At 36.2% G+C, this 25,728-nt stretch overlaps 1 protein-coding gene across 3 annotated transcripts in view; it reads right to left on the bottom strand.

Annotated features, from left to right (window-relative positions):
• The window catches only part of KCNH7 (potassium voltage-gated channel subfamily H member 7), a 206,896-nt gene that overhangs the window by 43,625 nt on the left and 137,543 nt on the right, over positions 1 to 25,728 (bottom strand). For 2 of the 3 annotated variants that reach the window (XM_030952660.1, XM_030952663.1), the window contains 3 exons: positions 22,431 to 22,859; positions 18,829 to 18,852; positions 15,499 to 15,713 (listed from right to left, as the gene is read on the bottom strand). In XM_030952660.1, coding sequence (XP_030808520.1) covers positions 15,499 to 15,713; positions 18,829 to 18,852; positions 22,431 to 22,859 — 668 coding nt within the window. The remainder of the gene's footprint in view (positions 1 to 15,498; positions 15,714 to 18,828; positions 18,853 to 22,430; positions 22,860 to 25,728) is intronic. The other variant, XM_030952662.1, reaches the window with a different exon arrangement.

The raw sequence follows: 25,728 nt of genomic DNA, 5'->3' as shown, positions 1-25,728 counted from the left end.
ACTAATTCCCCTGAAATCTGACTCCAAATCTAGTTACATTTATTCCTAAATTGGTTTAAACTGAGTTAGGCAAAACTGGAGTTTAAAAATCCAAACAATTTGAGACCAAAATGAGGGAATAGCAGTATTCCCTCATTTCAGTGAGTATTCAAGGCCAGGCTGGATGGGGCCTGAACAACCTGGAGTAGTGGAAGGTAGCCCTGTCCATGGCAGGGAGACTGGAATGAGATAATCTTTAAGCTCTCTTCCAACCCACACCATTCTATCACTCTATGATTCTACTATTCAAACTTTAGTTTCAAGACAGTCTGAGAGACCCATACTGCTATCACATGTATATTCATGAATTTTGTTCTGAGGCATTCTCATTCTAAATTTATTAAAGAATGCAAATACACACAGTAGAAACCAAAGACCTAGAAACAAAGAAGCATAATAGCATATGAATAAATCATAGCAGAAATAATAAATGATTAATGCCACCATGAATTGTTAAATAAATATTTCTGTCAAACCATTGCATGGATTAACAGTATGGTTTCCTGGTTATTCTACCACTTGATAAGAGCAAGTCTAGGACAGGGCTGCACCCAGGCTCTTTAAGTGACTATAGAGCTAAGTAAAGCACATGAACATGGAAAAGAACCAGGAACCATTCCCAATGCATTCAAGAAGCACTGCACTCATCCCTCAAACACATTGCAATTGCATGGACCAAACGCAAAATGCAAGTTATTCAGAAAATATTGGGCCTTTTTCACCTCTGCTAAGAGGTCACAATATTTTTTGTGCTGTGTATTTCCAAACAAATAGAAGATAGGTGACTAATGTACACTCACAGAAAGAATATGTAACATATTCACAATCTAGGTAACACCTTTCATCTCCGACAGAAGTACTGAACATCCAGAAAATTTGAACAAAGAGCAATGTCTACAGGTGACAAAATATCAAAAAAGGTATAAGGGCTTGAGTGAAACTGAACAGATTTAAGGTGGATGGACACAGATATCTGTGTGAAAAGTAGATGTGGAAGTTTGATGGTTGCAATCATTAATAAATTAGATGGTACTTTGCTATGTCTCATGACCAAGTGTGCCTCATATGAAGTGTATGTATATTTAAATGGTGTAGTTATATTCAGTACTAAATACTGTTTTGTCACTGCTGCTTTTGCAACAGATGAATTAAAGCAAATCTTGTACTGACAGGGTTAGATACTGCATAGCATCTTTTATGTTAAGAGAAATTCATAAACATTTAATAAAGTTCAAACTCTAAATATAGTCCCAAATTACTTTGGGAACTTTAAAATAAACATTTATCTCATCCATAAAACATCTTGTGTAAAACTATGGAAGATGGTACCTGTTCAAATATAATGTTGAAATATTTATTTCTAGGAAATACTATACAACATGAAAAAATATTATTTTGCCAATGTGTTGCTGCACTCATTCCAGCAGTAGTCCAATGCTAGACACACAGCCCTGAGAACTGAGTGGATGATCACTTCTGCACCCTTAAGCCAGGAAGGATGTAGCAAATCTAGAAACACACCAGCTCCTCATCTGCTAAGAGACTTGAATATCTACTAAGATTTAAGGAACTCATAGAATAAAGGATATTCAACATCAAAATGTGAAATTACATGAAAATGTAAAGAAGAAACTGAACCACGATAATTGTATTGTAACCATTATCGTAGCTAGTGGAAAAAAAAAAAGGAAAGAATTTGGAACATCTGTCTCTTTAGAACTTATCCAAATACACAATACAATGTCTTCCTTTTTAAAGGTAGTTTTGAACTAATTTTCAGATCTTTATCAACAAGGCTAATAACAGTATTGAACAGGAAAAACTCGGAAAGGAAAAGAAATGAGAAACATGAATTAGACTTGTAAGCGAAGGCCATATTCTTGTAATTGACTGTTTTTGTCCTGACCTTAAATCAGAATGATAGAGCACTCAAAATGAGGCAGTATTGCTTCAGCCTTTAAAATGTTTTTAACAGATTTTATGGAAATTTCTTCTCTTGAAGTAACCTCTCCTGTCTCTCTTTTCTCCCGTGTATTAGTTCTATTGAAGCTGCCAAGCTATAACTAGCAAGTACATCTCTTTACTTTTCCTCTCTATTCATACCATTACCATGAGACATCTACAGACTGGACCTCCTAAGGAGATTTCTGAATCTAAAACCAACTAAAAATAAATACTACACAAGTATTAATGAACAAATGGAATTTAAATTAACATTGACTTTCTGATAGTAGGCATTACCTAATTCCCCAAAAGACTTTAATGGATTTTCATATTTCAGTCATCTTGATGATTGTCTTCCTTATGCAGACATGAACAATTAAGAAGATTACACCAGTACGGAAAGAAATCTGAAGTGCTCTTGATTTGGTGCAAACATAGCATTACATAAGGCTTTCACATACCAGCTTTACCTTTATTTTACATGTAAAAGGTATTTTTACATGTAAAAGATATTTTTACATGTCTTTCAAAGGACAGCTACCAAAGAACATCTCCTGAAATATTAATGGTAGCGAATGTTAATAAAACTTCTTGCCTTACTCTCTTTGTCTTTATTAAAGGTTTTAAAATCATGGAATGTGACTGTTTGTATATAATGCTGAATGCTAAAACACTCTCTGTGTGACAGTTTGTAGTAAAGTAACGAGGTCTTATACAGAAGGTTTTTCTATTTGTTTTCCTCCTACATCCTCATATTCACCAAATGTAATTTTAGGTAGATATTGAAACAGAACTTCTGCTAGTAGTGGTGGAACCTGAAAATTCAAAGATTATCTGAGTGTATTTTTTTTTTTTTTTGTTCTAGATATCAATCTGTCACACAGAAGTTTATTTGAGAGAAATGGGACTTCCTCAGAGTGCTAAGTGCCTTGCTGAGGCCATGAAGGGCTGAACTTCCATGAAGTTCTCAAATAATTATATATCTTATTCAGCTAAACATATTTACATACACAGCAACCCAAAATCTTCAAATGGTTAAAGAAACATGCATGTCTCGTGATCAAAACAGTAGAACAGCCTTTTTCTCCTGTTTTTTTAAGTAAAATTGTTTGGGCTTCAGGGAAATAAAACTTATTGACTTACAAGACTCTTTCACCAAAATTGAATACATGTAATATCTCTAACCTATAATTTATTTTTATTAAGCTAGATATTAAAAGAGAAGAGGTATTTTTATAGTTAATTTTCCATAAAAAATTTAAGAAATGGTATGTAATCTTAAACCTCAGAAGCCTTTTTCTGCTAGTCAGTATATAATTACTTCGACATTGGTGGGTAATGCATTGTCAAGGAACACTTAGAAGCACATAGATTTACTAAGAGCACTTTACTGCTCTTTAAAACTGAAATTAGGGATATATAGATTATTAAAGAAGATATTTACAAAGAAGATATTGACTTCTTTTAGCAAAAGCTAATGACAGAATATGTATTAGAAATTGTGTAACCTTCTTATTTAAAATTCACTATGAGATAATATTTCAGAAGACAACAAATGCTATCCTTCAACATTCTAGTGAGTTTGTGAGTTATTCATTGCTCTTCTGGCAACACTAAGCTGCTGACAAGCATTTATAGGTCTGAAAACAAAATATCAAGGGTCAAATTTCTTATAAGGGCTTCAATTATTGTGTGGGTTTTAGTAATCAAGAATATATTTTCTATCATCTGTTCATAGTGTGACAAGAAAAGAAGCAGATTTTGAGATTTTGCGCTTGTTGATGTTATCTCATCCTTCTTACAATATTTATGAAAAAACCATATTTCATTATTATACATTTTGACTGGTTTGCTGGCTGTCAAATACTTTGATTGGATAAAGAAAAGAATAAAAGCTATAAGAATTTCTGAAGTACATGGAGACATAATGAAGTAGCTGTATTCGTTGTTTGGTTCTATGATTACAATACTTACTGATATAACTGTCAGGAGTACAGGAGAAAGGAAGAAAAGTTCCTTATGCATATCTTCACATTTAAGTTTAACTTTCAGTTTCATGGTAAATATTTTTCCCATAATATGCAAAAAAAAAGCAAACTTTAGTGTCTAGAAAATCTGCATTTTGTTATTAGACCCCATAGTGTTTAAAAATATATGAACTGCAATAGAAACTGTTCTGGTAGGGAGAAAAGCTTACTTTAAAAATTACCATCTTCCCTGTGGCTCTCCTTGTTTGTACCTAATGAGCACATCTCAGCCTTGTTCACTTAAAGGAGATATTTAGTCTTAGCATTTGGCCCAGGTTGCCCAAGTACTGCTCTCAACTCCACTTTTAGGAAAGTTAAGTGTATTACCCAAACTTCTGTATATTTTGGCCATCAATATTTTAACCAAAAAGCCATTTGGCAAGGGTAGATGGAACAGATTGCATACATAGATACAGACAATCTAATGATACAAATTATATTTAATTAGTAAAACCAACCCATAAAAGCATGATCCAGATTTTTAGGGCCACCCACTCAATTAATGCTGGTTAGGCATAGAAAAAGGGTGGGTTTGTGACCATGGAGAAGTGAGCAGACAAACTTGCCTTTGCTCAGCCAGTAGCTGCATCTTACATTTTTGCATTTTAAAACTTTTATTGTTTTACAATGCAAGAACTTATTTTAGTTTTGGAGAATTGTGGCAAGACATGGTATGATCTTCATGGTGATTCTTCACTAAATACTCTGAAATTCCAACAGAATCAATAACAAAACAAAAATAGCACAGAATCAGTGAGACAAAAGTAAGTCCTTGAGAAGCTCTACCTTGCCTGTGCTATGCTAAACGAAGCTCATGTTTTGGAGAGGACAAGAGGTTTTATTTATGGATTTAACCAGTGTCCTGATTCTGGCTACGAGAGAGTTTTGTTCTTAGTAGCTGACACACTGCTCTGTTTTGGATTTGGTATGGGAATAATGTTGAAAACATACTGATGCCTTGGTTGCTAAGTGATGTTTACCCTAAGTCAGGGACTTTTCAGTTTCCCAGGCTCTCTCAGCGAGCAGGCGCACAAAAAGCTGGGAGGAAGCATGGCCAGGACAGTCGACCTGATCAGGTCAAGCGCATAGTCCATAGCATAGAACATCATGACCAGACTAAAAACTGAGATGGATCACCAGGAAGACAGACTTATCATGGCTTGGGAATGGGTTTGGCATCAGTGAGCAGGCTGGGAGCAATTGTATTGATAACTTGTTTTTCTTGGGTCTTTCCCCGTGTCTCTGCCTCTCCCTTTTGGTCTTCCTCCCTCCTTTTGTTTATATATTAGTACTAGTATCACTGCTGACTTTCCTCTCCATCCCGCTGAGGGTGCAGGAAGGGCCTGAGCAGTTGCTGTCTGACACTTTGTCGCCAGCTGGGGTTAAACTGTGACAACCAGGGAGATATAAGGATCTTTTTGGTGCTACTGCAGGCACTGAAAGCTCAATCCAGTGGAAAAAAAGCCTAGAATAGAAGCCTGTAAGCCTTAATGCTCATTGTTTTCTAGATATATTGACTAATTCATCACACAGTGCAAACTGCAGTTTCCTTTCCTTACTGGGTATTGTGGGTGTAAAGAAGTGAGAAAACAGACAGCACAATATAACTGCAAATAACTATCCTAGACAAAACTTATTTTTCAAGCTTTTTTTGAAAATCTGTGAGGAGGCTAGAGTCTGCATCCTATCCTAACAAAATTTTGATGCCGGCTGGGGGTTTATTTACAGACGCGAACAGGACGGGGCTGCTGGGAAAGTGCCTCGAGCTGTTTATTTTTCAGCATCAGTCTCATTACATGATTATGACAATGGGAAGATGCTAGCAGCTCACAATCCAGGCAGCAGGCCAGAAAACTTAATGTTACAACATACATTATAAGCTTCTTGACCAACCACACAAAGCAAAAGCATATTGACAGTAGTTCTATCCAATCACTATAAGCACACGTACCTTTGGTTAAAACAATGCTTGCTTATTTCGAATACAATACGCGTTTGTAAGAGACAACGCACAGAGCGCCATTCTTAAGCTTTAACCTTCCTAATATAAAACTAGATAAACTTTCTGCAGCTTAAAAACGCTATTCAGACAAGCATTAATACATAGACTATTGTTCTATCTGCCCTTGCTTTTTCTACAGTTTAAATAATTTTTCTGCTGACCTATTTCATAACTGCTGCTTTAGCACTATTCACAATTCTGCTGTATCTGAGGCCTGCCTTTTGCAGCTTTCCCAAAACTCTCTAATTTTATGGATTCCCAAAAATTTGTCAAAATAAATTAACTGGCCTCTAACAAGTTCTGCAGAATGACCATGAGCCACAGGCTCTGATTTTTTTCTCAATTCCAAACCCAGTAACTAACAACAACAGAGACTAAGATGTAGCAAAATGTCTCCTTTGGTTATAGTCTTCCATTTGTAACTCATCTACAAACCCAGTGAAACTAAACTTCCTTGAACAGAACAAATTGGTACAAATATGAGCCCATATCATTCAGAAGTTATTTTGCTTCAAAAGAAAGGTTTCTTCATAATTGATAGAATTAATTTAGAAAGTAGAACATTTTCAAAGATGGATACTTAGAATAGAAAAAAGAAATGCAAAGCTGTGAAATGAAGAACTTTTCTTCACATTTAATAAATATTTCCCATTTATTATTAGTAGTGCACTCCACAGTCTGTCTGAAGCTGAGCCTACCATTTCATGCTAGCTTCCAAGATATTGAGTAGTTACTGGAATTTCCATATTTAAAAAGATGCTACCTTAATTTAAAACTGGCAATTCTTTGAGTAAAAAAAGAAATTTTTGTGCTTGTAAATAAACCTAAAGTATCTTAAGGACAATTTCACCATGTGTTACAATGCAAGATTTATTCAGTTGTAAAAGAAAACTAGACTTACCTAAGGTAAATAAAATATCAAGAAACTCTGGGTTTTCTACGTATCAATATCAGGTAAATGTTCATATAATTTCAGTACTTTATTTCAGATAGATTTTTATTTTATAGTACATTTTTACACTTTCAATGGTGTTGGAGATTGAATGCTATAATTTATGGCTTAAACATCTTCATTAAGGACTTTTGCCTATTACAGCAAAACTATATTAGAAAAAGTGCAGAGAAGACCACCATGCCCTGAATAGGCCTTCTGACTGAGGCACAGAACTACTCCTTGATGAAGACAGTGACTCAGGCCTGAACTGGAAAAATACATTCACAGCTGAATCATCCTTAGCACCTTCAGGGTGGAGGCCATGGCCTCAGGGATATCAGCTGCCAGGCTTGAACAGACCCTCGCAGGGAAGGGTGGGGGGAAAGAGGCGTTGTGGGTGCGGTGATGAAAAAGCCTCTGGTCAGAGGTGTTGAACACCCATCCTCCACTGTGCAGAGCTCAGATGTGGGGCCGCTTCACCCTGGGAAAAGCTGCATCCACATGAAGGACAGCAGAAGGGTGTCATGACCCATCAAAGGCCCCCCATAAAGGGGTCCCCAGACCCTACACCAGAGCACTGCAACATGATGCAACATATCCGAAGTGTTGCAAGGGACAGTGTCAAACAGGCCCCCTTAGGGGAGGCACCTTGGGCGTTCCCACCTGGCCCAAACATACATCAATCCACTGCATTCTGCACTTTTTGGTGCAGTGGTGGGGGGCACGGAGAGGGGGGACTCTCACCGCCAGGAAGACCAGATGGAGGGGGACAACGAGACATGGTTGGGACCCCGGGGAAGGGTGATAGGTTTCCACCCTGTCACTCTCTCCCTGTTCCCCCACTCCCCATGTACAACTCTTTATCTCTTTCTTTCTCTCTTCTCTCCCTCTCTCTCCCCCTTTGCCTCTTTTACTATTTAATGAAATATACCGTTATTTTTGGTGCCAACATCTAACCTCATCTGGTTTTAATCATGTTTTTTGGGTATATTTTAAACCTCTCTGGGTCTGATCTGTGTTATTCACAGACGCTTCATTTCCCCCACTCTGCTGTGTTTAAACTGGTTCATAACAGATGGCTTGAACTAGCCACTTTTAATAAATACTTCCTAGAGACTTTTGTTGTGCTACGCTTATTGATTTTATGTTCAGTAACACCAACACCATCCATAAATATAATTTAAGGAGTGTTCCTCCTTTTTACTCCCTTCTTTTTTATTTTTTTTTTTTTTCTTTTTGGAAAAGCATTAACTCTGAACTTTTCTGGATTTGCCCTTCTCTGTTGATCCTGTTACCAGTTACAAGCTGAAAGCATTATCCAAGTTCTAATACATGACAGGGAATAGATGAGAAAAATTACCTTCTCATTCGGCTTATTAATTTTGAGGGCATTCAGAATTCATCAAACGACACACTATGCTGACTGGGGTTAATGGTCTTTGCTTTTTCTTACTATTTCTACTACTTTGAAAAAAATGCTAAACCTTATCACGCCCTAACTAGAAAACATTTTCCTCAGTTGCCACTACATCAAAAACAACTAATCCACATGCTTTTTTTACATGCCCTCTGCCAAAGACAAAAGAATAATAACCTCATTGCTATTTCTTGTTAATATGCTTATGGACCTCATTTATAATCAGTCCTGAGGAAAATTACTTTTAAGAGGTGCGACTATACAATTTCAGGTAAATGCTAAACCTTGACTGTCCAGGTTATGGCATTTTGTGACTAGATCTAACATTGGTCCCACAGTATGTACATGTAAGTTGCCTGGCACTAGAGCAGAGTTCAGAATTCAGACCATTTGAGGGTAAGGGCACTTAGAGAGGGAGGGAGTCCTAAGTCTGAGTCCGTGGTGCCCAGGGTTATTTTCGTGCCTTTTTAACAGATGGTCATTTATGTAAGATAAGTAACAGTCAAATTACTCTGGAACTACAATCCAGGATTGCCTCTTTCTAAGAGGTTGTCCTGAATGTTAGCTACACCAGTGATGTTCTTGAAAAATAGCAGCTTTTTGTGACCCATAAGATCCACAGCATTCTGCCCTCTTCCCTTCCTCTTTCCCCATGTCAGCTGCTATTGCTGTCTATCTCTGGGAAATTATACGCTTATGCTCTCCTAAAGATAGAAACTGTCCCGGGTTAACATGGCAACTACTGGACCCCGATCTAACTTTGCAGTTGTGCTGTTTTGCATAGGAGGCTGGGTTAGATGGCCTCTAGAGGTCTCTTCCACACTACATTACTGTACAGTTCTAAGGTTACATGAAAGAGGGACTATGACTTTCACAGCTGTTTTAAGGCAACTCTAGCTGCATGTGTGAAAGCTATTATTCCAGACTGTGCATGACAAATGCATCAGAGGATCTCACAGCTCTTTGGATTTTAGTGGGGCTTGTCTTGCTGTTCATGGTGAGACTGTTCTGGTGAGCATCAAAACTGTTGGTTTCAGCAGAGTAGCCTACCAAGTTTAGAAACTTCCAAGGTCAATCCACCATGAAGTGGGAGTTTGGGTGTTTATAGCTCTAGACCAGAGAAATGAGACTTGTCTAAATGCTGCCAGCACCTTGGTTTCTATAAGCTTTGCTTGCTTTGTAGAGTATTAGCTCTTACACTCAACTCCTTATTATCAGAACAAATTACAATGCCATCTGAAAGTGTATTTTCTCCCAGTCCTTAGCATTAAAAGAGGAATGTTGTTTTGGCAAATGAGTTAATATTAACAAAGGTCATATGCTTTTTTCCATGTTAGCATCACGGCAGTAAACACAGAGATCACACATTGATTACTCGAAACTGTAATTCATAGAAGATAGTGGATACTTTTCCCAACTCAGCAAAATCAGGTAATAGAAGAGCAGATCTTGGGGGAAGGACATGGACTAATTAAGGATGCATCCAGGTTACATGCTGCAAAGCAGCTGGGCTTTCCGACTGCTCCATTTCTACCATATGTTGTGAAATCTTCTCAAAACACTGCAGCAGTTCAGACGCCTGAACCTATTCAGCTGTCACAAAAAGAAGAGGCTCTACTGTAAGGAAGGAATATTTTATCTTTCATAATTGTTGTGAATATTATTTTTATTACTTGGTGCAACAGCAAATAATTATAATGAAGATACTATGCTTTCATCTGAAACTTATCAAAACAGTGGGCTTTAATTTCTGCTTCCACACACTTGGAATGGCTGTTTGCTCTGGTGAAAAAGACACAACTTTCCAGTTGTGGTGACATCTTGGCACAGGTTTAAATGGCCACAGTGGGACTGAGGTATTTTTACTGGTTTTAACCATGGCCTTTTTGCTTTTCTTGGTTTCACAGTATGTCACACTTTCTAAATTACAATGAAATTACTCACATTTATACTATTTCTATAATTACATCTACAGTAATTACAAAGCCTAATTATGTAATGACAATAAAAGATGAAAATTTATTGCATGAGGGTGCTAACTATTATTGTAAAGAAAGGGAATACTCCTGTACAAGATGTGTCAATTCACAAATAACAGAAAAAAGAAGCATCTCATTTCAGAGTAAATTTAAACTTTCCATACATTAGGAAATGTTGGCCCTGTCTACCCCCTAATTTCACTATTATATGTATCTCTTGCTGTATAATTGGAAGGCATCAAAATTGTTTCCCCTTTATTCAGAATTTTCTGCCTTATGCAGAATGCAAAATGAACAGCCTTGAAATGTTGTGTGTATGTGAATTATTGCAGGATGTAAACAGCACAGTGTGTCAGCTGAATCAGACTGCTGAAAACGTATAGATCAATAATTTGGTTTATTTTTAGGTTTTATATTGCCCCCCTCTGTCCTAGATGCTGGTAGTCTTCTTTTAGCCTGAAAACCTGAAGGTCAGTTTGAAGTCATGATCACATAATAGTTCTTTTTATATCAACAGCTTTATTTGCCTTGGGAGGATATTGTTATTTCTTAATCTTTTGGGGAACAAAATAAAGTCTGGCCAGATTACAAAAACATGCAGTGAAACTACAAGGTCTATCACTTCATACATGGTCCCCAGCCTCCCCCCAAACCCCCTCACCAGCAGCTCTATTTTCGGAAGATTTGTGGGTGTTCAGCATGTCTGCAAATCAGATCACAATATTCTGTGTAGCCTGTCAAGGTATATATTTATCATTTCATAAGCCATATGACCAGTTTGGGTATATATATGTTTTCTAGAGGTGGGTGGATAATGAAACTGTTCTGAAATCTATTATTACAAGAAGATAAAATATTACAGAATTTTACTTTCCTGTAAGTCATTTATTGAGATAAATAATGAACAACAGATATATATTGGGCCTTTCAACCACATTCTGTATTCCTTCAGACTGATGAATTGCAAGGAGATAAATATTCTCTGGACACTAGTGACCAAAGCAACAAAACAGTTTTTCTTAAACAACACGATAAAGAGACCAGTAATTTACACTTTATTAACTGGGACAATTATTTGTAGACAGTATTAAGTTATAGGAATTCAGGAATTCTCTCTTTTCTTTAAAAATAAAGCACAGACACTGACTATTATAGTCTTCATGAGTCTGTTTACAATGGAGTTCACAACTTTGCAGCTGTACATCAGTGGAAACTGGATGTCTAAAAAGCTTTAAAATAAATCAGTATTTAAGGAAAAGATAAAATCAGTTCCTGTTGTGTCTTTGTACCTTGAAACTTTAAGGCCAGAAGTCCCCTTTATGAATTAATAAAAAATGTTAAGGGACAGATGTCAGACTTTTGCCCTACTGCTTTCTTTAATAAAAGTCTACTTTTGTGCCTCTAGGAAGACTTGTCTCTTTCTAACCATCAGTGTCAGGACCCCAACTGAACCTGTCAGTACAAAAGAGTGCAGAAATTGCACTGTCCTCCTGAACAGACTATAAAAAAGAAATAATGGAAAAAATAAGTTGAGATTCTTCTAGAAGAGAGTGACATTAACACCTCCGGAAACTGTAAGGAAAAACATTTTAAAAAACAATTTTTTCTTAAGCGGAATGGAAATGTAACTATAAGTTAGTCACAAATATCTGCACTAGGATATAACAATGCCAATTTATCAATCAGGGTTATCTGGCAGCTACACCTGGACTAATTCCCTGACTAAAAGTCAGTTATGCAGAAAGTGTCCAGAAGATGTTATGCTTCTTGGCATTACACAAGGAGTTATGATCAGTGAAGCCCCAGGTGAAAATCCAGGCAAAGCAATCAGGGAATCTACTTATTCAGGACCATCACATGTGCAGCACTTCACTGCAAGCTATATCTTAAGGCAATTTTCATCTCTACATAATGTTCTGAACCCTCCTTTAAGTAGAAAAACAGTACTGGAAGGTTTCTTGCTGTAGAATGCATAATCTAGGTTTTTCTCTCAAAGTATAAACTACTGTCCCACAGCATCTCCTCTTTCTTCTAAAATAATTTTCTAAATTTTATTCTACTTTCTATTTCTAATTTATTCCACTAAAATCTTTCTACTAAAGTATCTTACTCCTCTTTAAATGTTTTCTCAAAGTGCAACACTTCCTCTAAACACAGTGGCCAACAACTCTTTTATTTACTTTATTCATTATTCTTCCTCTTCCCTCTGAAGGTGACTATGTGCCATCCTTACCTTTTTCACTCTCTTAAAGACCCAAATTACATCTCCAGCTTGTGGATATTAAAGAAGTTATACAGCTGTTGTCTTTGGAAAGAACTTGTTGCATCCTGTGATGCTGATACTTGATTTATTACTGTTGAGAGAGAATGAGAGAGAATCCAGGCTGCCTGATCCAACAGAAAAGCTCACTGATATATTTTGTGTTGCACCATGAGGAGCCACAGTAGTGGAATTGTCAGATTTTAACACCAGGATCACATTTCTCAGCAAAACTGAGGAAAGGGAGAAAGAAAATAAGAAAGGCAATAGAAAATAAGGACTACAAAGGGAGAGATGGATGGATGTATATTTGAATGGTACAATATGTGACCTTTCATGTCATCAAGTCCTGCAATCCCAGAAAATACAGCATCTTATGTACCCCTTCACTACATCTTCAGGGTCTTTCTAGTAACACTTAGAATTGCTGCCCTAACTTCTTTCATTAGAAGACTGTTTCAGAATGTCACAACTCTGATTAAGTGTGTCCTTTAAACTTACCATGGCTGTTTTATGCTCATTTGCTCTTTTACTGATATTGCCCCATAGATTAAATAGGTCATATCTCCCTCTGTGTATTTTTGATGCTGTTTGACAGATTTCCTTATCAGAGACTGTGCCAGCATGAGCATATTTTTACTACCTCATTTAACATTTCCACCATATTATATTCTCAACACTCTGCTCAAATCTTCCAAGCCCATTTTTGCACTGTTCTGCAGATAGATTCCTGATGGATCTATGGCCCAAGAACAGATTTACAAATAAATTTATATTCGGACATGAAGCAGAAGCTTCAAAAAGCTGACTCTAACAAAATATATTAAAATCACTGGGAATAGAAACATAAACAGGACTAAAACTAGCCACTTAAATCTTCTAAATATCTATTTGTAATTGAATTAATGAATCTCTAGTTAACTAGATCCTTGACCACTGTAATACTATAGACCTACATTTATTTATACCTCCTAAGAGTTTCTACCTTCTACCTAAATTCTAGCATTTAGGATGTAGCAGCAACTAAAAATATTGATAAGTGAATGTAATAACAGAAAAAGCAGCAGCTGCAGGGAACTACTTCCAATTATAATGAATGATATGGCATCAAAGTTTGGTATGCAAATTGTGCTCTGCACAGTGGTTGAGATTGTTCTAGAAAAGGACATAAACCAATGTCAAATTAAATTGGAAGGCTTTTTTGAAGTGTAAAGATTTTATAGAGCATTTCAAATTTAATTTTGAATTTAGTAGGTATCAATTTTCATTGAAAGATTAACTGATCCATGCCATTTTCCATTGGATTTTTCATAAAATCTAAATTATTTGGAGAATAAACATAGATTTTAAAAAAAACTTCTGCCCTCCCTTCTGCCCTCAACAGCATCACTAGTACGCAGAAGCTCAGCACCCTGGCACTAATTAGCCAGTCAGAATTCAAAAAAACAAAAACCAAAAAACACAAAACCCACAAAAACAAAGAATAAAAACCCTAAAAAAACTACCTTGTCTCATGCTTATATAACTTATAAAAACTACTCTTTTTTATGTAACTTGACTTTTTGCCATATTATCTATGAAAAGATTTCTATATATAACTACTATGAATAATTTAAAACATATCAAAATGGATCCAGAAGAGATTATATCTTTCAAAACTGACCACAGAAGAAAGGACAATGGTTGCAGATTCAAGCTAGCTATTAAAGACAAAATATATGAAAGATAAAAATCCAATTACTTTTTAGGCACTAACTGATCTCAAAATAGAAAGGATAGAACTTTTATCTCTATTTCTTTAGGAGGGTGTACAATACATCCCTTTTTATATCTGTCAAAGGGAGTAGGAACGTGGACCCTGTCTGGCAAAGCACCAATGTAGAGAAGCTTCAGTCTGGTCAGCACTTGGGGACATGATTTAGTCATGGACTTGGGGACATGATTTAGTCGTGGACTGGTCCGTGATGGGTTAATGGTTGGACATGCTGGTCTTGAATTCTATGATTCTAAGCCTAAATATACCCTTGGCAAGATCTTCCTTATGGAATATCTGTCTGCATTCTACTGCAAAGCACTTTTTACCTCTTTCAGTCTGTCTAGGTATTTAAGGACCAACCCTCTGCTTACTAACCTTATAAATGTTATTTGGGATACTGTCATCTCTTGGTATTTTTTTCAGTATGTTCCACATTCCTAGCCTGTCCCAGTCACTCTCCATATAAGATTGTAACACAAATGAAATAATATTGAAATTAGCTGAAAAGTTCTTTTGACTTCAGAGGGCACTGCATCTGTTTTAGAGTGAAGAAACAGCTATTTAAAATTATTTTAAGTTTTGTCTCAATTATATGCCTTGTTCACAAGATATATTGTACATCCAATCCGAAAGTATTTGCTTTTCATTTTGACAGCCTTATGGAAGCACAGATGTGGAAAAAGATACCCATAAGAAAGAGCATTATGAAAAGCCAAAGAACTTGAACAGAAATTATGAGATATAATTATGATACAGTGGCACAATCACCTACCATTTGTTATCATGTTGTACCCTACACTAATCAGCAATTTATAATGCTGAGAAAAAATTATGAAGAATGAAACTAACATTTATGAATGACAGGAATCACTGAAATTAATGGTCTTATTTGGGACACATGGTGCGAACTAGATTTCTTTTCCATTAAAAAATAGGGAGCAGAAGAGTTTTGTTTGTTAGCAGTATCATCTAATGTTGTAGACTACCTCATAAACAACTGAAGTGAAGGTAAATTACATAATGTTTTAAAGCCTTCAAATTATTCTGGAGATAGCCGAGCCACTCATTAAAAGAGTAAGAATCTATTGAATACACTGGAAAAAAAAAGAAAATGGGCTAAAATAACATGTATTGCCTTACCTGTGTAACTTTCTCTGTCACATTGTGCGTTCGGTCTTTCACCTTAGGTGCAATAATTGCTTTCTCTGAAGAAGGAGGAGATGAAGATTTTTTTTCACTTTTGATATCTGAAAAGTTCAGTGTGAGTTGAGGAATTTTGTTGATTGTACTGTATTTGTTGAGATTCGAATCCGATGTGGATCCCAACAGACTTGACTTGATATGATTAAAAGGCCCTGAAAAATCAGAACACACATTTAGTATCTGGGAAATTAAGAGAAATAAATTATCATTAATGTTTAGGTGGGATATGTTAAAAGGGTGATTAAAAACTATTTTTCTGTATACTAGTTGTTAATAATAAAAACTATTTACATTTTAAAAATAACTCTTTTGCTAATAAGATTGAACTATTTACATTTTAAAAATAACTCTTTTGATAATAAGATTGAAATCTAGTATTGGCTATAAATATGACATTTCCTTTACATATAACCCTCAATAAGTTTTATAAAGTTGATGGATTCCAAATTGCATAATGCATCTATCTGTACTTGTTTTCATGTTACTGGGAATGCTGGTGAGCTCTTATTATAGTTCTGCCTGAATATAAAGACTATATGCTCATTTGTTTATGAGAGCGGAAATAGGGCACATGATTATGTAAGAGTGCCTGGAATTAGCAAAGGCTCTATTATTACATCTCTACCTTGCTCATGCTCACATGATAGTTCAAAGAAACTGGAAAATTGAGTAGACTCTCAAAATATGTTTCTTCAATTGTCATTGCTAACAAAATATCGGAAACTATAAGGATGCTGTACATACCTATATAACCTATATAACTATAGGTAGAATATCAAGAGAGTATATATAACCTTCTTATACTATTTTAGTGTATCATTAAAAATATATAGAATTTACATACTTCATGAGGTACGTATTTTTTATAATTATTCTTTTCATTACAGATAGAGTTGTTTGAACAAGAAAGCAATATAAATGATCAGAATACTTGTTTTGTACTGTCATCATAAGATTCATTGGGAAGACAAAAGTATTCATTGCAAGGAAAAGTTGCTTTTGAGAACAATATTGGAAAAAGTATTATAAAGATGTTTAGACAGTGAGAACTAAATCCTCTTAGGTATTTAAGAAAAAATCCAGGTCTTGCAGTCGGTAGTAATGTACATAAAGTGTGAGATTGAAGGGTCTTTCTTAGATCCGCATGAGAACCTTATTTAAGGTTGCCTTAATTCTATTAAAGGCAACAGTGTGATGCTTTTCTCTTTTTCTTCTTTTTGAGGTTTCCTTTTGTCTTCCTGAGAGGAAAACAAGAATGTGTATGTTGATTCAGGGACATCAATGGGTTGGATAAGGCCCATGGGGTAAATTGCAAAGTCAACAGTGGAAGAGTTGATTTTATTTGCAATGTGACAATGAATGAAATTTAAAGCAACCAGCTGCTTGGGGATGGCTGTGGGGAAATGCTTTATGCAGTGTTGAACTTTTTTTTCAAAATTATTTAAGTGAGGGCTGATTTTCCATCACACCTGGCTTCAAATGCTTGTTGAAGAAGCAGACATTTCATTTTCTTTTGAAGCTTATGAGGATCTGTACATGTTTTCTTTCTCTGAAACTCATAATAATTGCATGCTAATCTGGACCACAGATAGAAAATCTCTATTATTCCATTTCAAATTTTGCCACTGTGCAGAAAGGAATTTAAGATGACAAGGGAGGGCATGATGCTCTAGACTAAAAGTTTGGGTACAAAAAATAGTTTGTGCCTGAGTTCTCTAACTAATAAACTGCAAAGCAGTCCTTCTTTTTCTCCTAGTATAATTTTTGTGGAACAGATTCACAGGAAAAGGGAAGAAAGCACTACCTTTCACTTGCAAGGAATGGTAAAAAAGCCTGATACTGAGGGCACCACCAAGGGATTGTGATGCTATATTTAAATGCCTTTTTGCCCAGGTGGGACCTGAATCTATCTTTCATATCATCTATATGAGTCTACTAAAAATTAGTGCTCAAAATATATCAGGGCTCACAATCTCCTCACAAATCAGTGAAGTGACTAATTTGGCTGGCGTGTGCTAATGGACATGTGGTCAGACTGCAGTTTTCCAGCCCTGCTTCCCTGTTAGCTTGAGCAATAGTTTCTGAGTATTGAATCAGTTTAGATGTAACCAGGATTTCAAGTTGAAACCTTGAATCAATTTGTCAGATTAACAAGATTCTTCATACTTTAGGAATTCAAAGGTAAGAGGAAACTAAAATAGTTTAGGCAAATCTGTGATTAGAGAGTAGGCAAGATTTGTTTTATTAGTAACTTTTTAGATACTTAAATTGCATTGAACTTTTGGTTTCTGGGATTTACATCTTTTATCACTTCCATTCCAAAGGGGATTACTCTCTCTTTTGCTACCTAATACTCATGCCCCAGAGCATGATATTAGGCTTAAACTAATTGCACAAGAGAATAGAACCTTGCTTCTTTTCCCCACCTTCTTTTGCTCTAGAAAGTGGTGAAAGGCATAATGCACCTCATTGGCTATGGTAATTGATTGAAAGACAGTATTCGCTTAATTACAGCCCAGGCTGGCAGAAATTGAGCTGATACTTGACAGCCAGTAGACCATTGCTATAATGTCATAGCAGGGCACAGGATAAGGGGACCATAACAAACACAATCACAATTGATACTAATTGGCACCCTGATTGACAGTTTCAAAAGACAGGCAGAGAACTGAATAAGCAAGGAGAATGACTTGTTTCTGCTAAGCCTAAAAAGGACAATCAGGTTAAGTTTGAATTCCCCATTTTGATGGTAAGATTTCAATGTCCTTGCTTACACAATGCATTGAGAAATTATTTCACTCTCCTGAGCTGCCAATTCATCATCTTTCACCAGCAGTAAATAAATTTATAAAAATTATTGCACAGCACAGAAACTGCATTTTTTTCCCCAAGATTTTGCCAACATACACACGAAACAAATGCAATGATTTTGTAGTCCACAAATTTTTTTACAGAACCTATGTCATGCACTGCATGCAGTTTGGAGAGATTTGTCCAGGTACACACACTTTTTGCATCATGCATGAAGTCACAAACTGGTTTTCCCACAGATACAAATATGGCAATTAAACGGAACACTTTAGTAAGTGATCTTCAGAAATGGAGGAAGTAATTTACAGATTATGTTCAAATTGCTTCTAAAACATATAGCTCAATGCTGGTGAAAAGAAACAGTTTTTAAATTGCACTAAATATTATTTAAACATGAAATTGGCAATGAAGTTCATGCATGCACATTTTGATGCTACAGGAAGCTTGAAACCATACCCCCTGCCATCCAGGAACGTGAAACTAGTTTTAAAGAGACAAAAGAGGAATAAGTGAAGATACTGCCACAAGGGTCCTGATTATCAGTTATTTGTTTTTGAGAGAGTTAACTGAAAAGTAAGTACCTTGTAACACTAATGTCCTCATACAAGCACACATCCTTTTACAAGTAAAACTCCTGGTAGCTTCAACAGAAGTTTTGACTGCTTAAGGACAACAGCACTGAGTTAAGTAACTAAGATATGTTCTACCTCCCTCCCTTTCTTTTTTTGAATTAGCAGATAATGAAATCAAAAGGCTGTTTAACTATGCCTTCACTTTTTCCAGTGATTTGTAGTTAGTCTTTTGAGACAAGAGTTACATGAGTAACTATGTGTTTAACAAATATAACTTATGTAATAGACCTAGCACTAGAGAGGTCACATGAGAGTGTTGCATTTGAACATTTCATACAGCAAGCAAAGTAACATGCCAAAAAGTGTGGCCGATTGAAACACTGGAAGATATAGTCTAGATGTATACTTTACCTTTGACATTGCGACCATTGTCTGGTTTTCAGCATAATAAAAGTGGAGAAAAAGACAAAAAAAGACAACTAAAATCTACATCACAAAAAGCAGAAAATACGGCTTCAAAGTGTGCATGGTTTGAATTTAAATATTGTTGCACCTCCTTGACTGTATTATGAAGATTTTGGGTGAAGGTGAAATCACTGGCGATTGAGATAATGTGTAAAAGTGTCTGGAGTGGATCACGAGGCAGGAGGACTGGCTTTATCTAACTTGCCTTAATAGAAACATGATAAAATTCTTTCTCCACAAGTCTGGCAGTGGATTGCAGGAAAAAAATATTTCTTCTTGGCAAAAGTGCCAAGAAGAAATAATTAGTCCCATATAATTGAGAGAAGCTGATGCAGAAGTGCAGGGTTGGTGCACGGCATGGGGGGCTGCACAGGAGTCCCAGCACAGACGCCCAGGCCCCACCATGCCTGCCCACACTCATGTGAGGAAACGCTTTCACCATGGCAGCAGCCTAAGCCACGCCCTTCTGAGCAAGTGCTGGAGAAAGATACACCTTAAAACCTTTCTTCAGCTCTTAGTTGCCTTTCCACAACAAGACACTGGCAAAGCTTTCTGTCCTCACAGGCTTACATAGCCCTAAATCCTCTCGTGATATCAAACCTTTTCAGGGAAAATATTATTATTGCTGCTGTTATCACTATTTTAAAGAAGCCACACAGGTGCAGAGGTAGATGCCACGCTGGTTCCTGTGATGATAATGTGATCTGCAAGGCACTGTCCCCTTGTGTCGTGTCCTGCGGCTCTGAGGGTGTGAGGCGGGTCTGGCAGGGAATGGAGCCTTCCTCCTGGTGCAGGTACCTGCTGTGCCCAGGTTACCAGCTCTCAGATGTGCTTTGGGCTCACACAGACATTCACCTGCTTTGGCTGGGCTCACAGGCCGCCTCTGAGGCTAAGGCTGTGCCACAGCAGCCTGTGGGGAGTGGTCAGCCCTGCTCTGGGCAGAGGCTGTGGCCTGCAGGGGGGCATTGGACATGGCGCTGGGCCTTGCCAGGCCTGCGGCCTCGCTGGCTTCTCCTCAGCTTCCCGAGCATGGCACATCAGCCTGGGCCCTCGACCTCAGCTGTTTACTTCCTCCCAGCCCAGTGCCTTCCTGGGACAGGCATCTGTAGCAGTACTGGAGATCAGGCTAAGCTGGGGTCAAAAGCCTGCTGCTGTTTCAGAAGGCTGCAGTGATCTTGCTGTGTCCACTTTCTGAAGACAATAACATTTCTGAACTTGTACCTGCCTGTAGAATCTGGATTGCTGGTGATACAGATGAGGCTGGCTTGAGAGCATTTTGGATGGTGAGTGTAGGAAACAGTTCCTGCCCTGTTGCTTTTGCTGTCATATAGGCAAATTTATAATGGAATTTGATCCAGTACACTTAAATGAATGTAAAGTGCTAAGCTGTCATTTTTACTGTAATATCTTTTGACATATAATGGGCATAGTGAAGATAATTTTAAAGTGATAGACAACAAGGCTACATAAATTAATTTAACACATGAAATAATTTCTATTCTAAATTGCATTATCTTAAAATTTGACTGAAGGTAAATTACTGTAGTTAGTATTAAACTAAGTAATGTTATTCTCTTGTTTCAGAATTCTGCTTTACTGATTCAATTAATATTTTTTGAACTAGAAAGGGTAGGAAAAAATTGAATCCTGACTTGCATTTTCAAATAGAGTAGTAGTTTTTGAATGATTTGGGAAAACTCAAAATAAAAATGGAATGGGAAAATATGTTAACTGTATGTTTCCTTTGGTAAGAGTTGAGCCCTTTGGGATTGCAGTTTACTTTTACTTGTTGTACTTAATATTGCATTCTACCTGTTCAGAAACTGCAAGGCTGGAGCAGATGATTTAAGCAGAATCTTGGTTGCCTAACTTGCATGGATAATTTTATAGCAATAATAGAGTTTTATGGCTCACCATTGAGTTAGGCAATTAGGACTTGCTGGATAAATGTAAACATCTTTTCAGCATAAGGTGTCCAATTCGAACATGATTGTAAGCAGATGGCATCAAGGATGGTTACTAATCCTAATGCCTTTCTGAGAGCCATCCTCTCTTCTGCTGAATTTTTCTAGAATGACTATGTATGTCATAAATTAGGGCCTGGTTCTCTACTATTTTGTAGTTTATGCACAGTGAAAACAGAGTGAGGGTGTTTTGTCTATTTACACTGTAAATGATCACATCACGGGAGAGGCCTTAGAATTTCAATTGGATTATTGACTCCTCATAGTAGAAATTATTTTCATTAGTACTGAACATTTGAAAAAAGTTTTTCCATAAAATGGAGATAGAAAATTTTGCTCCTCCATTCAGCAAGTATTAAAATTATGTGGTAATTTTTGTGTTAGCTTTCTACCATTGTAATCAAAGATACTTAATATTCAAACTGATTTTTACACATTTTCATAGATGTATAACTGGATGAAGAATGACCATTTGGGAACTACTACAATGAAAAATTAATATAATAGCACAAGGAGAAAATCACACTTAAATTAAGTTTACACTGAGCAATTCACCATTTCACTAAGTATTTCACTATTCATTACACAAAGCATGGAGTTGCTGAGGATATTTTCTTCAGCATGAGAGAAAAAGCATGTCTCAGTGTTGGATCAGTGAATGCAAAATCTGCACATTACAGATTTAAGAGAAATAAACTATCAGTCTCTGAAGTAAGATTTCATACAATCAACAACAATCTAATATCTGTAAGTATAGGAGAGAACAGTACATGCAATTATAATTTGATCACCTGATTTTTTTTCTCCCCAAACCCCTTTAGGAATGCTGCCCCCAATATTTGCTATATCCCTATAGAGAAGATCAACACCATGATTCCATTAGTCTCCTTGAAAATGGAAAACAATAAGCCTGGCATATTTGGGCCCTTAATATTTTCAATGCACCATTGAGTCATTATATTTAGCTTTGTTTACAAAGTGATGATTATTACTGTGAAATATTGAAAATATTCCTTTTTTAGTACATCAGAGAATAGTGATTGACTTTCTACCATACCTTCACTTGCGTGACGGTCCCTAAAAATGTTCTTGGGATGGACATTAAAGCCTTCTATGTCATGTACCGAAGAGGCTCTCCGTATACTACAAATACTTTCCTTTGATCTGGAATGGGTTAGTGGATTGCTTGTCTGTATCATGTCAGGGTAAAGTCTGTCCCACTGCTGCTTAGGTGATGAGTGGTCAAGAGGTCCAGATATATTAACCAAAGGTGAACATTTACTGTGTTGAATCAGTGCTTTTGTATCATCCACTTCTGAGGGACTACAGCTTTCTTTCGTAGGTGATTTAAAGTGCTTCATTGCCACTGAGTCGTCGCTGTGCTTGGATGAATCGATTATGACTGCATCGGGATCTTCCTGGGGTAAGGACTGCTTTCTGTAGGTCAGAAGTCTCAATCCAGGTAGCCGGAACCCAAAAAGTCTGCCTACGTGTAAATACACAGAAACAGAAGAAAATGTTACACATTGGTGTCTGGTCATTAAAATAATCTTTTTTTCACTTACAATAAATGATAGTAGCTATTCCTAATAAATTAAAATGCTTACTAATGAAATGTGTAAATATACAAATACAATAGAACTCCAAGTTTGTTAGAGCTGGGATGTTAAAAGATTTCATAATTCAATTAGACCTAAGTTTTTGAGCTTAGAATGGGAATAGCAGCATTAATTCTACAGTCTATTTTAAAAGCTATGAGGTTCAGATGATCCTTTCTAAATTAAAAATCTATAATCTATAAAAGACTGCCAGAATATGTCTAACACTTTGCTTGGTAGTTATCCTGAAATAGGTATTTGTGTATTCTAATACTAGTGGAACTCTGTGGGCTTATAAATGTACTGCTGATATTTGCATTTATTGGCTACAGGTTAAACAGGAAGATACCAAGGCTAATTGCTTAGGATAGAGAAATAAGCTGTATATCCGTTTTGCTACAATTCTCTCCAATACTTACATCTGATGATTAGGTGAAACAGTTTTAACAAGTTTAAAATGAAAAGTAAAGGAGCAAAGCAAGGAAAAAAGAGTGACACAGCTCTCAAGCTTCAGTTGCACCTATACAATTATTGTTTACATTTACATGGGATGGGCTGAGTTAGGTTTGATATGTTGAATGGCAGGGGAGACTATCCTGAGTGTGTGGAAAATTAACACTTTGTGTAATGGTAAGAAATGTCAGCAGCTGAGAGGAAGAGTATAACATGGTGCATAGAAAGAAACTATAGAGGAAGAATTGCAGAATTTACAGAATACCCTTCTAAAAAACCAAACCTAAATAACAAATACTGTAAGGTTTTGTGTAATACAAATCACAGATGGAGGCGTGGGGACTTCAGATGTACAGAAAAGGTATTAAACTGTTTAGAAAAAGCAATGCTAAAGAAAGTTTAACAAAATAAAATAATTTAAAATTTGAAATGATCAGGTATGATTGTATAAACAGTTTGACTTATTAAATAACTTTTGCATCTCATTGCTTCGCTATATAAATGTTTTCAACAGTGAATCAATGTGAAATGATTTCTTGGAGAATATTTCAAAGTATATTCTTATTGTCTCTTTCTGGGATAGGAAGTTCAGTTTGGGATAAGATTTTGTTTTCAGTCTGTTTAAATTGCCAGAATTTGTAGCTACCTAACATTTATTAATATTTACCACTGTAATCTATTATTTGATACTGATATGTTTTGAAATAGTCTTTCTTTTATGCCCACGGCAGACAGTAATTGGAGAACAATAGATGCCCCAGCTTAATCACTTAATGTTTTAAAATGGATGTCCTATATATTTAGTATTGAATACAGAATTGTATTTTGAATTCTAAATGAATGAAGGTGAGAGTACCCTGCTCAGGAAAACGTATCAAAGACCTAAAGCTGCTGTACTGGATGACACCAAAGGTCCATCTAGCACACTGTTGGACCTTGATACTTTCCAGTGGTGGATACATGAAGAAAGAAATTTAGAGTCATTACATTGTGTTATTTCTCTCAATAAATTTACTCAGTTTCTAGCTATCTGAATTTCAGAAAATTCCTGTGCTAGAGGTTGTTTGCTCAAACCACAAACTGAATGTTTGGTGTACCTTTCTTCTATGAATTTGTCTCAGTGTTTTTAAAAAATGGTTGTAGTTTGATCTGCAAAACATTCTATACAATAGAACTCCATAATTTTAGCATATGTTTGTAAAAAATACTTCCCCTTACTTGCTATACTCTTGATGCCTTTGGGAGGGTTCTAGTTCCTATAGAAACCAGCTAATAATTATTCCCTTTTTATAGTCTCAATATAGTCTTAATATATTTACAGCTTTTCATGCATCTGCTGAATTGCTCCCTGTATACCTGTATACCTGCAAGCTGAAGAACTCCTGTGTAACTGTATTGTGTACCTCTGAACATCCTTCTCACTCTTCTCAGTTACTTTTTATTTCTAATGTAATCCTTCATGACAATGGCCTGAGCTACTCCCAGACTTAGGGATCAATGCAGTGATAGAATGGCTTTTTGTTTTGACCTTAGTTCACTTCCTTACAATTACCAATATTTAATTGCATTTTTGAATTATTTTTCTAACTGTGCTAATTTACAATATTTTTGCAGCAGCTGAGAATTTTTTTTTGTTGTTTGGTAATAGATAATTTAGTCTCTAATATTGTGTCTGCAAAAAAATTGCTTTTGCTGTTTTATCACTTGGCCACTCAGCATCCTTGCATAAGTCTTTGAATCTCATGTAATAGTCTGAATAATTTTTTTGCATTCTCACCTCATTATTAGAACCCTTTTTATCAAAGTAATTGAAGATGTACTACAAAATAAAAAACCTGTGAGACTGTTGATAACATCCAAGTGTTTAGAAATATGGTGATTTATTTCCACCTTTTTCCCTACTTTAAAATATAAATCCATGTAGTGATAGTACTTTTTTGTCCTTGACAATTTTTGAAAAAGTTTGTTGAATTCCAAATATTTAGCATTGAATTTATCACTCCAAGCATATACACCCAACAATAAAATAGACAGAAGCCTCTGTTACATAAACCAGAGTCATGCATCTTTAAAACAGCAATTAAAAGTGCCAATTTTCAGTCTACACAGTATATTCACAGTGATATTCAGAGTGAATCTTGGGAGTGTGTAGATTTCTTCTAACTTACTAAGTAAGCTTGAACACTACAACTGCTCACAGTTAAAATTGGTGAAGAAAGTTAAAAAAATACTATTTTTTAATCCACGCAGAATTGAGCTGTAAAGGTGCTTTTAAATAAATTTTGAAAGCTTATTGCGTCCAAA

The sequence above is a fragment of the Camarhynchus parvulus genome, chromosome 7, assembly GCF_901933205.1.
Source record: "Camarhynchus parvulus chromosome 7, STF_HiC, whole genome shotgun sequence".
Classification (NCBI taxonomy): Eukaryota; Metazoa; Chordata; class Aves; order Passeriformes; family Thraupidae; genus Camarhynchus; species Camarhynchus parvulus.
Note: the sequence above shows the minus strand (reverse complement) of the source record. Positions and strands in the feature narration are given on the sequence as shown.